A 16,565-nucleotide genomic window follows, 5' to 3' on the forward strand; every position below is an offset into this window, starting at 1 on the left:
GTCATGTGGTACGGATGAAGATAATCACAGTCCACAATAAACCATCACAGGTGTTAAGTTCACTGGGAAAGTCCACCCTTTCCCAATCTTTCCATTAGTAGAAAGGGGAGAGTAGGCTTAGTCTTATCTTTGCAGATTTTGTGAGATTAGGATCTTTATTCTTCCACTTTCCCCGACTTTTCTTTTTTCTTTCTTCTTTCTGTTTTTTTAAAGATAGCTTTTCCCCTCACCCCGGGGTGGAGGAGAAGTGGCCACTCATGGGCCCAATCCCACTCCTAATTGGTTGGAAGGTATGATCTGCGCCGCTTTCCCGACCTGGCCTGGTTAGCCCCTATTTGGGCAGCCTGGTGGTCCCTCCTGCCAGAGTATGGGTAGGGTAGCTCACCATGCCAGTGCCAGACTTAGACACTCCATCAGCTTCCCCTGCCACAGCTCTGCCCTTCCGACCTCAAACCATTCACTGGCCTCAGCCTTGCCAGGAATGCCATGTTGCCCCATCTCCTGCTTTTCTTGCTGAGGGGACCAAGGGCCTCTTATAAGATAAACTGAAATGTTTTAGCTTAGAGGGTCTGCAGATGTTTCTCCAAGCCTTCGTGTGCCTTCTATTTGGCAACCCTGACTTCTCTTGGGATGGAGGGATCAGATTTGTTTGGGGAAGAGGGTCCAGCACCCAGTTACATTGGCTAAAGACCCAGGTTCTAGTTCTAGTCGTACCACTTATGAGCCCTACATATACTGAAGGCCTCTGGGTCTCTTTTCTTTTGCAGCTGGTGGTTCAGTGGATAGAGCTTTGGGCCTGGAGTGAGAAAACCCTGAGTTAAAATCTAGCCTCAGATGCTTACTATATGTGGGACCCTAGGCAAGTCATTTAACCTCTGTCTTAGCTTCCTCAACTGTAAAATAGGGATAATAGCACCTACATCACAGAGTTGTTGTGAGGACCAAATGAGATAATATTTGTAAACAGTGCTTAGCAAGGTGCCTGGCAAATAGTTGTCCAGTTGTGTCCAACTCTTCATGACCCCATTTGGGGTTTTCTTGGCAAAAATACTGGAGTGGTTTGCCATTTCCTTCTCATTTTATAGATGAGAGAGCTGAAGCAAACAAGGTTAAGTGACTTGCTCAAGGCTACACAGCTTGTAAGTGTTGGAAGTCAGATCTGAACTCAGAAGAAGAGCCTTCCTGATTCCAGGCCCAGGCTCTAACCATTGTACCACCTAGCTGCCCTTGGGGGATACAAATCATAATCTCTTTCATCTTCTTATGCTAGTGAAGGTAGTAATGCCTACCAGCAGTGTCATTTTCTGAGGGGGTTGTTGCGAGGCCAGGAGAGAGGCTGGTTGGATGTTTTGAAAAGCAGACAGCCGCTTTCCAAAGGTTTATCATTATGGTTAGCCCTTGGAAACTGTCTCTCATCCTTAGATCCAAACCCTTATCCCAGGCATGGTGTGGATACTCTACACCCCAGGGATAGATAACCAGTTGTGAGACAGAGCTGATCTCCAAAGATTCCCAGGTCTGACCTCCTTTTTAGAAGTATGGTGGCTCCAGCAAACTGTTAAGGCATACAGAAGCAAAAGTTATCTCCTTCATCTCCCTGCCTCGAGACCAAGCCATTGGTCCCTTCCAAGATTATTGGCTGGCTCTGTGTTTTCTCTGCTAGAGTGTCAACAGAACTGTACCCAGGGATCCTTGAGTGTGTGACCCGGGGGGCTCGTCTAGAATCTCTGCTCCTCTGTCCTCTGTTTTCAGCATCCTTGGTCTTCATTCTTCTCAACCAAGGACTTTGGGGGATCATAGCACTCTCGTTTATGTAATAATAATAATTATAATGATGATGATGATAACTGATGCTGGACATAGCATGTTTACATCCATTACTTCATCTGAGTCTCACAACCACCCAGAGGTAGGGACTCTGCATTTTTGCCTCCATTTTGCAGGTGAGGAAAATTGAGATTGAGAAGATGATTAAGCTGCTCAAGGTGGTGGTTATTTCTATGTCACTACCTTTTCAGTTGAGCTGGGAAAACCTCAGGAAAAAAGTCTTGTGACCTTCTCTACCTTCTCCCTTTCTCCTTGGGCATTCTCCTTTAGCCCTGTAGCCATGCCCTGGGCACAGGTCTCAGGTCCTGCTTTTGAGGTGTTATTAAAGGTGTTAAGGTTATTTAAAGGGACTGGTCAAAAAAAAAAACCAACCCAAACCCCAAGGTCCTTATGGATAGCAATTAGTAGCTAATCACAAGCATGCTAATTTTATTATGATAAAATGAACTATTGAAAAGGTATATAGAAATTGAATTTTGTAAATCAAATACTATTTTTTATTGATTTAGCAAATATTTATTAAATACGTAGGGCAGGGGTGGGGAACCTGAGGTCTTGAAGCCATGTGTGGCCCCCTAGGTCCGCAAGTGCAACCCCTTGACTGCATCCAAATTTCACAGAACAAATCAGCGGCCTTGAGAACATAGTTTCCCCACCCCTGACCTAAGGTATGCTGGTGGTGATAGTCAGGGTAAGGTAAATAGCTTAGATAAGCACTGGTCCTTGTCCTAAGCTATAATTCACACTATTACCCAAGGAGTGTTTTACAGTCTTGCAAAAAGTCCAGTTCTTAGGATACTGCCTGGCACATGAGTGCTTAATAAATGCTTATTGATTGACTTTTAAAATAAAAAAAGAATGTTATTTTATTTCACGACAACTGCCTTCTCTCTATTCTGCCTTCCCTTCCCTTCCCCTCCCCACCTCCCAGAAAGCAAGAAAAAGAAAACCCCTGGTTTAAATGTGTATAGTCGAGCAAAACAAATTCCTGAATTCACCATATTAAAAAAAAAATATGTCTCAGTCTGTGCTCTGAGTCCATTACCTATCTATCAGGAGGTGCGTAGCCTGTTTTTGTTTTTTTTTTTCTTTTTTTCATGACTCCCCTGTAATTGTGGTTGGTCATTGTATTGTTCACTATTCCTCAGTCTTGAAAGTTGTTTGTCTTTATAACATTATTATTATTGTATAAATTGTTCTCTTGCTTCTGCTTACTTCTTTCTGCATCAGTTCATTCAAATCTTCCCAGGTTTCTCTGAAACCATCTCCTTCATTATTTCTTCTAGCACAATAGTATTCCATCACATTCATATATCTCAACTTGTTCAGGTGTTTCCCAATTGATGGGTACCTCCTGAGTTTCCAATTTTTTGCCACCACAATAAAAAGGGCTATAACTTCTTTTGTACATAAGGGCTCTTTTCTTCTTTCCTTGATCTCTTTGGGGTATAGACCTGGTAAGTGGTATGGCAGAGTCAAAGGGTATATGTACAGTTTAGTGACTTTCTGGCCATAGTTTCAAATTGCTTTCCATAATGACTGGACCAATTCACAGTTCCACCAACAATGCATTAATGTACCAGTTTTCCCACAGCCCTGCCAGCATTTGTCATTTTCCTTTTTTTTTTTTGTCAGCTTTGTCTATCTGTAAGATATGAGATGGAACCTCTGAATTGTTTTAATTTGCATTTCTCTTGTTATGTTGATTGATTTTTAAAAAGTGCTCTGTAGATAAGCAGTACAGCTTGAAAATAATTTATTATTTATTATATACTTTTAAAAATTAGGATGAAATTGTTTCATAGTAGTATTCATGTTTTCATAAACAGTTCTTTTTTGTGTTCTGGGTGTATATGTGGAAATGCTCTTTTTTTGGTATTTAAGTTCAAAATTAAAAATTAAATTAAAAACAAACAAACAAATAAAAACCAAAAACAAACAAATAAATAAAAACCAACATGGGACCAGGAACAAGTTGCTTTACTATGCTGTCACCTCTTCTAGGTATTGTGTCCCTTTATTAAATTGTGAGTTCTGTGAGAATAGGGCCTGTCTTGCTGAGCTATTTGTATCCCCTGTGATAACAAAACATCCTTTGAGCCTCAGTTTCCACATTTCTACAATCGTCGTAATGATCCTTTCATCAGAGAATGACTGTGAAGAAAGCATTTTGCAATTTTAGAGCACTATAAATTTGGAGCTGTCATGGTTTACTGGAGGGGTTTAATAAATACTTGTTGGGTAATTGCTGCCTGGAGCATCTCCAAGGCTACTTACTCCTGGCTCCAATATTGTAGAATTCTTTGAAGTGACTCCCTAAAGTTTCTTTAGTCCCAAGTATCCCAGCTTGTCCCTTAACCCTACTTTCCTTTGGTCATGATCATTGACTGCACTAGATGCTGGATGTTCCTGAAAGGCCCTGGGATGTTTGGTTTGGCAGGGGGACCAAAGGATGCAGGCTGGGTAGTATCTGTATCCGGGGCAGGAAGGGAATCCAGGCTCCTGGGCGAGACTATTGCCCAGACATCTAGATCTGTTAGCAGCCTTGGGATAGGCTATACCCTGCAAAAGGTGGCCCCTTTGCATAGCGAAGGTGTCCTACCCAGGCCTCCCCAGTCTCCTATGTTGAAGCTCCCTGGATCTTCATCGGAATGGTCCAAGTGGCAGGGTTTGGTAGACCCACCAGGGGAAAGGGTTCAGGGAGGGCTCCGCAGATGTGTACAGCTGATGTCATCCCTCCTGGATGGGGAAGGAAGGGGGGAGAGTCTTGGCTCTTCACTCTAGGGGGACTGTGTGGGGCACTGAAAGCTGCTCCATCTCTTTTATTAAATTACCTGGGGCGAGAAGGCTACAGACAGCTTTACTGCCTGCCTAAGTCCATTAGCATAAGGACCATAACTCTCAAGCATGATTTATATGCATGCATAGTGGCAGAGCTGAGCCACAGGGCTGGCCCTGGCAAGGCTCCTTCTCTGATGGAAGAAGCTCAGTAAGAGCCCAGAATTTGAGCCCTCTCTGAGCCTGACCTGAACACAGCTGCTCTGACCGTGGTTTCCGGACAAAGACATTATCTTTTGGAGCCTGAATAGAATCTAAAGCTGTCTTGATGTCGGTTTTGGCAATTTCCTGGTGGGGGAGGCAGGAGGGAGGGGTGTGTGTGTGTGTGTGTGTGTGTGTGTGTGTGTGTGTGTAAGGAGGGACAGTTAAAAGTCATCTATAGACAAACCTTCCGCAAGAGATTAGTTTTGTATTTTAAGATAACAAATCTTATACCCAACTTGGTATGCTCACCAAAGCACTTAGCACAGTGCCTTTATGTGCTTAGTAAATATTTGTGTATTAGGGGTGCCCAAGGCAGAATTCATATAACAAATATATATTAAGCACCTACTGTAAACATAACAAAAATAGCTTTATTTAGCTATTTTTATTATTGTTGGTCCTAGGGGCAAGATCCTTAACCTTGAAGGACTGGGGTCCCAGTCTCTAGTGACAATCCTTCAGACATTCAGTGCTGTGGTGGGGGAGGACACATGACAATCAATCAGCAAGCATTTATTAAGCACTCACTGAATGCCAGACACTGTATTAAGTACTGGAGATAGATACAAAAACCCAATGACAGCCCCCGCCCTGAAGGAGCTTACATTATATAAGAGGAAAAAACAAATACATATAAATGTATATACATGTCCAGGTATATACATATATACATATATTTACACAAATGTACATGTACACACAAATATATGTGTCAACACACCCACATATGTGTATATATACATATGTATATGTGTATACACATATACACACATGTATATTTTAGGGAGAAGGGTACTAGAGCTAGAGAAAATCACACTAATGCTGAAGTGCTGGGATAGGGAAGAGTCATCTTTTCAAGTTTTTTTTTTCCAATTTCTTATCTACATTATAATGACCAAGAGTTGGGAAATACAACTCTCCACTCACTTCTTTGCAGAGGTGGGGGCTATAGTTGTTGCATTGGTTGGTTTTTGATGAACTGCTTCCCCCATCCCTTTTTAAATCTTTTTGATAAGGGATGGCTTGCTGAACAGGAGAGGAGGGAAAGCTACATTGGGAAATGAAGGTGTTATAAAAATAAGATATTGCTAACAATAAGATTTTTTAAAAAACATTCACCTATATATCCTTTTAGACCAATGATGAGGTTGTTAAATTTTATTTTATCATGGCACCTCTCCCTGCTTTGGCAAGTCTGGTGAAGTCTATGGATCCTTCCTCAAAATATTTTAAAGTGCATAAAATAGGATTATCAAGGAAACCAAAGGTTAGTGAAAATAAAGATATAATTTTCCCCTGTCCAATTTCATGGAGCCCCTGAAATTTTGGGGTCCATGGACCCCAGGTTAAGAACCCTTGTTTTAGACCCAGTCAAATGTACATGAAAACATGAATCTATGATGATATAATGACCCTCTTGGAATAGAACTACAGAAGATGAGAAATGAAGGGAACCTCCTTTTCTAGGAATTCTTTAATCCAGGGGTGGGGGGAACATGTGGCCCCAGAACAATGTTCTGTGGAGTTTGGATTCAGTCAAAGGGCCACACTTGAGGACCTAGAGGGCCACATGTGGCCTCAAGGTCACAGGTTCCCCACCCCTGCTCTAGTCCAACCCCTCTTTTTACAGAGGAGCAAACTGAGGTGCAGTGGATAAAGCTGGTGGCACAGTGGCTAGAGTACTGGGTCTGGGGTCAGGAAGACCTGAGTTCAAATCCAGCCTCAGACACTTACTAGCTGTATAACCTTGGCAAGTCACTCAGCCTCTGTTTGGCTCAGTTTCCTCATCTGTAAATTGGGGATAAAAACAGTACCTACCTCCCAGGGTTGTTGAGAAGATCAAATGAGATAATATTTGTAAAGTGCTTGGCATATAGTAGGTGCCATATAAATGTTAGCTATTATTATTATTATTTAAAGTTACCACAACTAGGTAAGAGCAGAGCTGGAGCTAGAACTCAGATCTCCTGACTCCCAGTCCCCTCTCTTTCCCTTATCCTTTCCTGCTCATTTGGAGGGTTTCAGCCATCATCCTTTTTCTCTTTTAACTCCCTTGTACAGGGACAGGCCAGATCAGATAGTATGGTCCTCTCTACTTACATTAAAGCTTCTGTATCCATTCCAGAAGGCTTGTGGATGGTTGAGCCTGTTACACATTTTTGTCACATTCATTCATTCATTCAGCAAATATTTACTGAGATTCATCTGTGTGTTGACTGCTAGAGGTGAAGGGAGTGTGTGATGTGTGTGTATGAGTGTGTGTGGGAGAGGATACCAAGATGTGTATTTACTATCTTGCAGCATGTAACTAAGCCCTTCCTGGAGGTACTCAGGTCATTGCCTGGGGATATCATTTTACACTGACCCTTACAGCCTCAGGCTTCATCAGACTTCATCGGCAAACCTAGGCAAAGGTTTATATTTAATCTTCAAAATCTAGGGGTGGGAATGAGAAAGAAGAAGCCAGGCCATTATATCGATTTGCTCCCACTGCAAACACTTCTGTATAAAATAAATGCTTAGATGATTAACCCACCTCCTGTGAAAGTGAAACAGGTTTCCACTTGTCTCCTCATGTTTAGGACATTATTTGAGAGAAAGACCAACTCCCAAGTCCCTTGGAGTCAAGGAATCACTATTTATTCTAAGGGTGTAACTCAAGTTTTTTAAATTAGGTTTTTGAAATTCTAGTTGCAACCAGATCTCCGTTACCTGCACTTGAGGAAGAGAGTTTGGGCAGGGAGACTCTAGAAGTCTTAGTTCTAGAGCAGAGAGGAACTCAGAAATCTTCTGATCTAATGCTCTCATTTTACAAATGAGGAAACTTAGGCTCAGAGATGTTGCCCACAGTCACAAAAGTAGTATGCATCAGAGACGGGATTTTGAACCCCAGAGTCAATACTTTTCCCATTTTATCATGTCAGAACATGCCAACCAATCAATAGGCACTATTGGGCACCTACTATGTATCGGGCACTGTGCCTTCTTGTTGAAGATTTGCATTCCCTAATCATGTTTTGTTTTAACTGCTGTTAATGTGAGTTCTGGGCACTCACCAACTGACATTTGGGTCACAGAGGCCCACAGTGCAGCCGGATGGCAGGGAAAAAAACATCCAAGATACCCAAAATGGTTATGGCTAATCTAGAGCATAGATTAATATACACATATACAGATTAATGGGGCAGCCAGGTGGTGCAGTGGATAGAGCACCGGCCCTGAAGTCAGGAGGACCTGAGTTCAAATCTGGCCTCAGACACATAACACTTACTAGCTGTGTGATCCTGGGTAAGTCACTTAACCCCATTGCCTAGTCAAAAAAAAAAAGAAAGAAAATATACAGATTATAACAGATCAGACATTCACAGAAGGGTGGATCATATCAGAGGCAGTATGTTGTAGGGCAAAGAATATTGAACTTATGAGCCAGAGGAACTGTATTCAAATCCTAGCTCTGCCACTTCTATTTGAATCTGTGACCTTGGCCAAATCACTTATTTGTCTGGGCCTCTGTTTGCTCAAGTGGAAGATAAGGGGGTTGGACTAATTACTTTCTAAGTCCTCTTCTAGCTTTTAAGTCTGTAATGTGATGAAAATTCAGTTTAGTCTGACTTCATCAGCTTAATTTTCTTTTTTCTTTCTTTTTTTTTTTTAGCTAGGCAATGGGGTTAAGTGACTTGCCCAGGGTCACACAGCTAGTAAGTGTTACGTGTCTGAGGTCACATTTGAACTCAGGTCCTCCTGACTCCAAGACTGGAGCTCTATCCACTTCGCCACCTAGCTGCCCCATCATCAGCTTAATTTTCAAAACAAGATACATAGATTATTTTAGTATTCCATAGAAATTCTTTGATACTGAAGAATAGCTCTTAATCTGATATCAATTTCCATATATATCTTGGAAATGAGACCTTTATCAGAGAAACTTATAGCACAGATTTCCTCCGGTACCTGTTTTCCTTCTAATTTTTAGTACATTGGATTTATTTCTGCAAAAACTTTTAAATTTTACAGAATCAAAATTGTTCATTTTATCTTGGGTAATTCTGTCTGTTGTTTGTCCATTTACCTAAATGAACTCGGAGTTCTTTTGAGAGTGAGGACTTTCTCTTTATCATCAGGCTGAGAACTCCCAAGTTATAGTTAGCAATTCCATCTTCAAGTTATAGTTAGTGATTCTATCACTTGTTTACTCATGAACTCTTTCCCTATCCATAGATCTGTTAAGGTAATTTCTTCCTTGCTCCTCTAATGTGTTTATTATGTGACTGTATGTATTTAGGTCGCATATCCATTTGGAACTCATACTGGTGTATGCTGTGAGGTGTTGGTCTAAATCGAATTTCTGCCAGACTTTTGTCCGGTTTTCCTATGAGTTTTTGTCAGTGAATCCCTCCCCCAATATTTCTTAGAAACAAATTCGGGGCAGCTAGATGGCGCAGTGGATAGAGCACCAGCCCTGAAGTCAGAAGGACCTGATTTCAAATCCGGCCTCAGACCAGACACTTGACAGGTACTAGCTGTGTGACCCTGGGCAAGTCACTTAACCCCAATTGCCTCACCAAAAAAAAAAAAAAAAGAAACAAATCTACTTCTCAGATATGAAAATGGCAGGTCTAATCTGACATCTTTGGAGGAAAAAATGAATTCCAATAGGCTGATCATGTTATATTATCATTAACATCAGTATTATTGCCTACTCTCCACTCCTGACTTATATTCTCTTTCTGTTCTAGGTGGAAAACATCATCAGGTTCAGGTTAAACATGTCTCAACATTCAGGCTGACAGTCAAGGCATCATTGGATAATCCTACCTCTCCCCATCCCCTCCTCAGGACTGGATGACGCCAAACACCGAGGACAACTCCCTGAGGAACAGTTCGCAGCATGACCACTTAGCCTCTTGACCAGAAGGCCCCGCCACCCCCCCCTGCCCTGCTCCCACCTCCCCATCCCAGGTGGTGAGGGAGTGAAATTTCAGAGCAGTGGGGGGTGGCAGCAGTGGAGGTGGGGGGAAGGGGTGGGTGGGCTGGGGGGGAATCGATTTTGGCGCCAGGTTGAAACATTTTCCCAAAACAGTTCTGCAAAATGACAAGCCTGTTCCGTAGGAGCAGCAGCAATGGTGGGTCCCGGGGTGGGGGGAGCGCCTCGGCCCAGGAGCTCAACAATAGCCGGCCTGCCCGGCAAGTCCGGCGCCTGGAGTTCAACCAGGCCATGGAGGACTTCAAGACCATGTTCCCCAACATGGACTATGACATCATTGAGTGCGTGCTACGTGCCAACAACGGCGCCGTTGATGCCACCATTGACCAGCTGCTGCAGATGAATCTGGACGGGAGCAGTTATGATGACAGCTCGGACTCAGACGACAGCATCCCTCCTGAGGTGAGGGGGCTAGCCTGTGCACCTCGGTTGGACACACTAGCTCTGTTTAAAAAAAAAAAAAAGAAGAAAACATACCTAAATCAGTGCAGCGTGTAGATGTCTAGAGTCAAGAGACCTGGATTCAGACCTTGACTCTGAAACTTATTAGCTGTGTGACCACGGGCAAGCCAAGCTTCCCCGAGTCTCGGTTTCCTTACCTGAAAATGGGGCTAATACTTGTGCTCCTACCTGTCTCACAAGGTTGTTGTGAGGAAAGATGCTTATTATTATTATTTATTTATTTATGTATTTTAAACTTAAATACAGAATTATTATCTTTTAAAAATACATGAAGCAAAAGTCATATACCTCTCCATCAGGGTCCCACCTTTTCACACTGTATATCAGCCAAGTGATCAGTAACACATACAGTGCACCCATTGTAGACAGAGACCCCTGCTTGAAAAATGCATAGTATAAAGCATTAAGATAAGACACAGAAACGTGGGAAACAATTCCAGGATACAAAGAATGCCTAAACGAATGAAAATGGATGTAGTACGAGCTAGTCAGTTCAATGAAACAAACATTGTTACTGGCTGGGCACTGTGTTAGGCACCAGGGACATGAAGACAAAAATAATGATACCTGCTCTCACAGAACTTACATTCTATTCAGGGAGATAACTTGAGCACAGAGATAGCAAAACAGAATATGTGCACAGTAAATCCAACGTTAACTTCAGGGAGGTGGGAAAGGGCCCTAACAGCTGTAATAATAGTAGCTAATATGTGTAGAGCATGTTAAGGCTTGCAAAGGGTTTTCCATGATTAGCTGCCTTGCTCTGGACGTGGGTGAAGTGGCTGGCACTCGGTAGGTTTAATTAGGGAAGGCTCCCTGGTGGAGGTGACTTTTGACCATAGTAGCTAGAGTTTAGCATTTCTGCTCTTAACCTCCCTTCCAGTGCTCCTCAGGGCTTTTCTGGAGGTTCCAGGCTTCCTGCCCTTTGAGAAAGGTTCTGGGTTCCCTATATTTTCCCCTCAATTCCAGGTGCTTGGTGATATTTTGCCCTTCCTTGTTCTCCATCTTATCCTTCTCCCTAACCCTTTCCAGTCAATTGTCTAGTCCCGATAGTTCTTCCTTCACAGTGTCTCTGTCCCCTGATCTATGCCCGTCTCTCCTATTCCTCCCATTACCACTCAAATTCAGGCCCTCATTAACTTGTGTCTGGACTGTTATGATCACCTTTTAGCTAGCACCACCTCCAAAATCTCTCTTCCTCTTCCTATCTTCTCTAGGTTTTTTAAAAAACACCTCAATCTCTGCTCCAAAATTTCCACGGCTCCCTCTTGCTTATAGAACAAAGTCTGAACCCCATTAGTTCGACATTCAAGGCCTGCCACAATCAATTCCCAGCTTATTTTTTCTGCCTTATCTCCCACTGTTTCCCTGTTTAATCCATCTGCTCCAGCCAAACTGGTTCACCTACTATCCCTTTTCAGCTTTTCTCTCTTAATCATTCATTCTTCTTTCCCTTAAAAACATATAGCCACAGTCTCTAGACTTATCAAAATCCTTCTAATTCCTCCAGGGTTAGCTCAAAGGTCACCTCCTCCATGATCCTTCTATCCCATGGTACTGCCTCCTTCTTTTGAATTCTTGAATTTTTGAATTCTTTTGAATTTTGAAAACTAGACTGCTCCTATGCTGCCTACTTTCTGTTTACTGTCTTCTGCAGTGGTTATTTATCTGGAGTCTTATCTCCTCAATTAGATTACAAACTAAACTTCGCCCCTTGGTGTAATGGAGAGATGGCTAGGTTGGGAAGCAAAGGACCTGGGTTCAGTTTCTGTTTTAGGCACCTATTTCCTGTCCCTCTAACTTTGGACGAGTCACTTCCTTCTCTAGGACTCAATTTCCTTCCCTATAAGATGAGGTTGGTTGGATTAAGTGATCCCTAAGGTCCGTTTCAGTGCCAGGTCTATGACCCTAAGCTTCTGGTGGACAAGAACTAAGTCTCACCGTTTCTGGAGGTCTTTTTTTGCATTGCTCTGCCCACTGTGAATAAAAGTTTTCCAGAGTCCCTTTCCCTGCTTCCCTAGGGACACCCTTGCTTGCTATCAAAAATGCCCCCCAGTTTAGGGGGCCACATCAAAGATCTTGAACAGGCAGAGACGCAAGATGTCATCTAGTCCAACACCTTCATTTTAAAGATGAGGAGATGGAGGTGCTCGGGGTCACACAAGTAATAAGCATTATAGGTGGGATTTGAACCCCATGTTCTTTCCATCGTCCCACTGGCTCCAAGTCAGAAGCACACTATTCTTTGTGGAGAGGTGTGTGTGTGTGTGTGTGTGTGTGTGTGTGTGTGTGTGTGAGAGAGAGAGAGAGAGAGAGAGAGAGAGAATTCAACTTAATTCAATCAACACGTATCAGATGTTGACTATGTGCAAAGCGAAAGGCTAGGTATCATTTACTATGTTGATTTTGAAAGGTGCTTCTCACTCTAATCTGACAATTTCCGCAATATTGATTTATTTTAACTTAGCTGAGTAGATAGGGTCATATTTCTTTCTTTTTTCCCCCCATCCCATAAAATATCTTCCAGACCTTCCCACAGTGACCTTTGTCCTATTAATGATGCATAGAATAACCTAGCATGATGAGAAAGTGGGAGAGGCTAGGCCTGGCTGTGCTTTCTACTTGTCCTAAGATTTTTTGCTCTACTTGAATGAATGGGCTCTGTGCCCCACCTTCTCAGCAAAGCTCCCCCTCTGCTCCCATCCTTTGATGCTCTCCCCCCACCCCATCACTTCCCAGCTCTCCTCTGTGTCCATTAGTTGGCCTGGATCTACTGAGCCAGCTCAGAGTCCTTCAGTAAATTTATTAGCAGCAGCTGGAATGACAATAACTGCTGACTGTAAGCCTCCCTCCCTTCCCCCAGGGGCTGATGGATGGTGTACTGGGCTGTGGGGTATCCTTGCCATTGAAAAATATCACCTGTCAGGCAAACGACAGAAAAACAAGCCATCCTAGAGCATCTGGCATCCATTTATCACTCACGCTGAGTTAAACAAGAAGGTTGCAAAGCCAAAAGCTTCAGCACATTTTTGAACCAGAAGAATAAACATATTGCTCCAGGGAGGGAGGCAGGGGGATTCCAGAGATGGGAGCCGGATTAGCATTGGCCGTAGGAGTGCTGCTGGAGCTCTTATGGTTTCTCGTTCGCTTCTCCTCCAAATCGGGGCCAGGGCTTAGGCCCCTCTGGTAGGAGCATCTGTTTTCTGCTGCTCTGGGAATGAGTGATACTAATAAGCTCAGGAGCCCTCAGGCTGGAGGCCCTGGGAGAGAGAATCTGATTGCAGCTTCAAAGCTACCAGTCCTTTAGAGAGCACAATCTGATCCTGGCTAGGTTCCTTTAGGAGGAGGAGTCTAGTTCATCAGCCTTTCTGAGGAAGGGCAAGAGAGGCTCAGCTTTCTGGGGGTGGCGATGATGGGGGGATGGGAATAAGCAGCTTCCTGACCCCCTGATCCCCAGGGCAAACAAAAGCAAACTGGCCCCCAAAAGGAGCTGTCCCAGGTAGGTAGTTCATTTACAAAGGAAGAAAGGGGTGGGGGTGTTCTCCTATGAGTGGACTCATGGCTCAGTTTATCATCCTGACCTATCCTGATGACTCTGAGACCAAAGAGGGCAAGATGTGTGGGAAGCCAGCAGCTACTGATGGTCCAACCCCTCCCCTTCTTAAAATATTGGCATGGAGCAGACCTGGCCAGCTAAGTGGTCAAGTTCATTCTTGCTTGTGAAAACAGCTGTGCAAATAGTTTCTGTCTCGAAGGAAAAATGTTGGTGCATTCCATGGGACAGCCAGTGTTGCATATCCATAGGCACTATCATATATGAGAGAGAGAGAGAGAGAGAGAGAGAGAGAGAGAGAGAGAGAGAGAGTGTTCTCGAATGCTGTGGACCTTTGTGTATGTTTCACAGCAGGACTCAGCACTGTGTTTAGGAAATCCTGTCCCTATCCACATCACCCCCCACAAAGAAAATCCAGTCTGCCCCCGTTCTCAGGCTCCCACGACCCATGGCCAGACTGATCTTGCAAAGGCAGAAGCTGAGATGGTCAGTAGGTAGCTTTAGGGAGTAAACCAGGTAAAAATATCATTAGAAGGGGCAGCAAGGTGGCGCAGTGCCTAGAGCATTGGCCCTGGATTCAGGAGGACCTGAGTTCAAATCCAGCCTCAGACACATAACACTTACTAGCTGGGTGACCCTGGGCAAGTCACTTAACCCCATTGCCTAGTCAAAAAAAAAAAAAAGAAAAGAAAAGAAAAGAAAAAGAAAAAAGCAAAAAAAAAAGCAGCATTAGAACTTAGGACCTTAACACCTTAGATTCATTCAGTGTCTTTCAGTTTGCAATGTACTTACTTTCCTTCCAGTGATCCTGTACAGGAGGGTGGGTAATACAATGATTATCACAAACACACACACACACACACACTAATACAGATAAGGGAAACCAGTTGAGAAGTTGAATGTCTTGGCCATGATTGCGTACCTACTAAATGGCAGAGCAAAGACTAGAAACCAGAACTTTACAGAGTGCTTACTGTATGTCAGCAACTGCTAAAAACAAAGGCAGAAAGAGCCCTTGCCTTTCAAGAACTTACATTCTAATGGGGGAGACTGAGGTGGCACAGTAGATAGAATTTTGGACATGGAGTTAGGAAGCCCTGAGTTTGAAAATCCTGCCTCAGATACTTACTAACTGTGTGACCTTGGGCAAGAATGTTTAACCTCTTTCAGCCTCCATTTCCCCATCTGTAAAATGAAGGTAATAATAACAACACCTACCTCCCAGGAGTGTTGTGAGGATAAAATGAGATAGAAACACTTCACAAACCTTAAGCACTAGCTATTATGATGATGTATAAAGATTGGTATATACAAGATGACACACGGGACCCATATTTGGAGAGGGGAAAGCCATACCAAGGTGCCCCTCAACAAGGCGTTTCAGAATCCCCTTTAGGAGATGATATGTTGGGTGATCCCCTTTGCCCGATTTTCTCATTTCCTGGGGATACTTGGGAGGATCCTTGGCTATTTTCTCCAGCAAAGAGGGACCAGAATTACCGAGAAAAATCCAAGCTAGGGAGGGGAAGAGAGAATGAGGCTAATTGTGCATACTGTGGTTGGAGTATCTATGTAGAGATTTTTTTCAGTCACAAATTTCCTCCCATGGGACTAGATAATGCTTGCCAATACTTGGAAACCACCTTCTCTGCCACCCAAAGTGAAGAGAATCTGTAGGGATGGAAGGTCAAGAAAGCTTGACCCTCCCTTCCTATAGGTTCCAGCCCTTGGCCTCTCTCCTCATCTTTTCTTCCCAGTTCTCAGAAGTTGACATGGCCTCCATTGGAGGAATCTGAGCCCTCTGCCCTCTGCCCAGCCTTTGCCAACCTAGTAAAAATGGGGTGTCATGGATAAGTGGGGCAGGGAGTTAGATCCTATATTTTTAGACCAAGACCTTGTTTTGGTGACTTGCTAATTGACTTCGAGCAAGTCCTTCCCTACCCCCCTTCCTAGGCCTCGAGTTTCCTCATTGCTAAAGGTGAGGGGCTGATAATCCTTGGTGTTCCTGTCTCATTGGAGTTGTTGTCAAGAAAAAGACAAAATAGTTAGACCTTTGATAGAGCCTGAAGAGATCTGAGAAGTCATCTAGTCCAACCCTCTTATTGTATATATGAAAAAACAGGTCCAGGAGGTTAAATGAATCGCCTACATCATGCAGTTGGCGAGTATCAGAGGCAGCACCTGAACCCAGGGCTTCTGACTCTAGAATCAATGTCCTTTTCACTGGAACACATCACCAGATGTGGAACCACTTAAAGTGCTATTTTAATGCAAAAATTGATGGTATTATTACTGTATCATCTTATTTTGCTCACTGGTTTAGATTTTGGAACGGACGTTGGAACCAGATAGCTCTGACGAAGAGCCGCCACCAGTGTATTCACCTCCTGCCTACCACATGCACATGTTTGACAGGCCTTATCCCCTGGCTCCCCCAACCCCACCTCCCAGGTAAGAATGTATTTTGTCTTCTCACATTGGCTGTAGGTGGGATGAACCAATGTGGCCAGGAACAAAGGACAATTCTCTGGTAGCATCATAGTGGCTGGTTCTAACAAGAACAAGAAAGGATGGATTTCAGCTCTAGCGGAGGGAATTCAAGTTGGGAATCAAGGAAGACTAGGTGAGATGCTGGAGTGTGTGTGTAATGGAGGCCAGGAGGACTATTCCCTGCCCCACCTCCTCACCATTGTTCTG

The 16,565-nt window shown here is 43.5% G+C and overlaps 1 protein-coding gene and 1 long non-coding RNA gene across 2 annotated transcripts in view; both read left to right on the top strand.

Moving 5' to 3' along the window:
* LOC114049263 overlaps positions 1-9,888 on the top strand; it is an 88,341-nt gene extending 78,453 nt beyond the window's left edge. Inside the window, exon 4 of the long non-coding RNA XR_003569846.1 lies at positions 9,606-9,888. This is a non-coding gene — a long non-coding RNA (uncharacterized LOC114049263). The remainder of the gene's footprint in view (positions 1-9,605) is intronic.
* A 22-nt stretch (positions 9,889-9,910) lies between these two features.
* CUEDC1 (CUE domain containing 1) overlaps positions 9,911-16,565 on the top strand; it is a 33,097-nt gene continuing 26,442 nt past the window's right edge. The window contains exons 1-2 of the mRNA XM_027870501.1: positions 9,911-10,255; positions 16,192-16,319. Of these exons, the coding sequence (XP_027726302.1) occupies positions 9,959-10,255; positions 16,192-16,319 (425 nt within the window). The 5' untranslated portion in view covers positions 9,911-9,958. The remainder of the gene's footprint in view (positions 10,256-16,191; positions 16,320-16,565) is intronic.

The sequence above is a fragment of the Vombatus ursinus genome, unplaced genomic scaffold, assembly GCF_900497805.2.
Source record: "Vombatus ursinus unplaced genomic scaffold, bare-nosed wombat genome assembly UNPS02014797.1, whole genome shotgun sequence".
NCBI lineage: Eukaryota > Metazoa > Chordata > Mammalia > Diprotodontia > Vombatidae > Vombatus > Vombatus ursinus.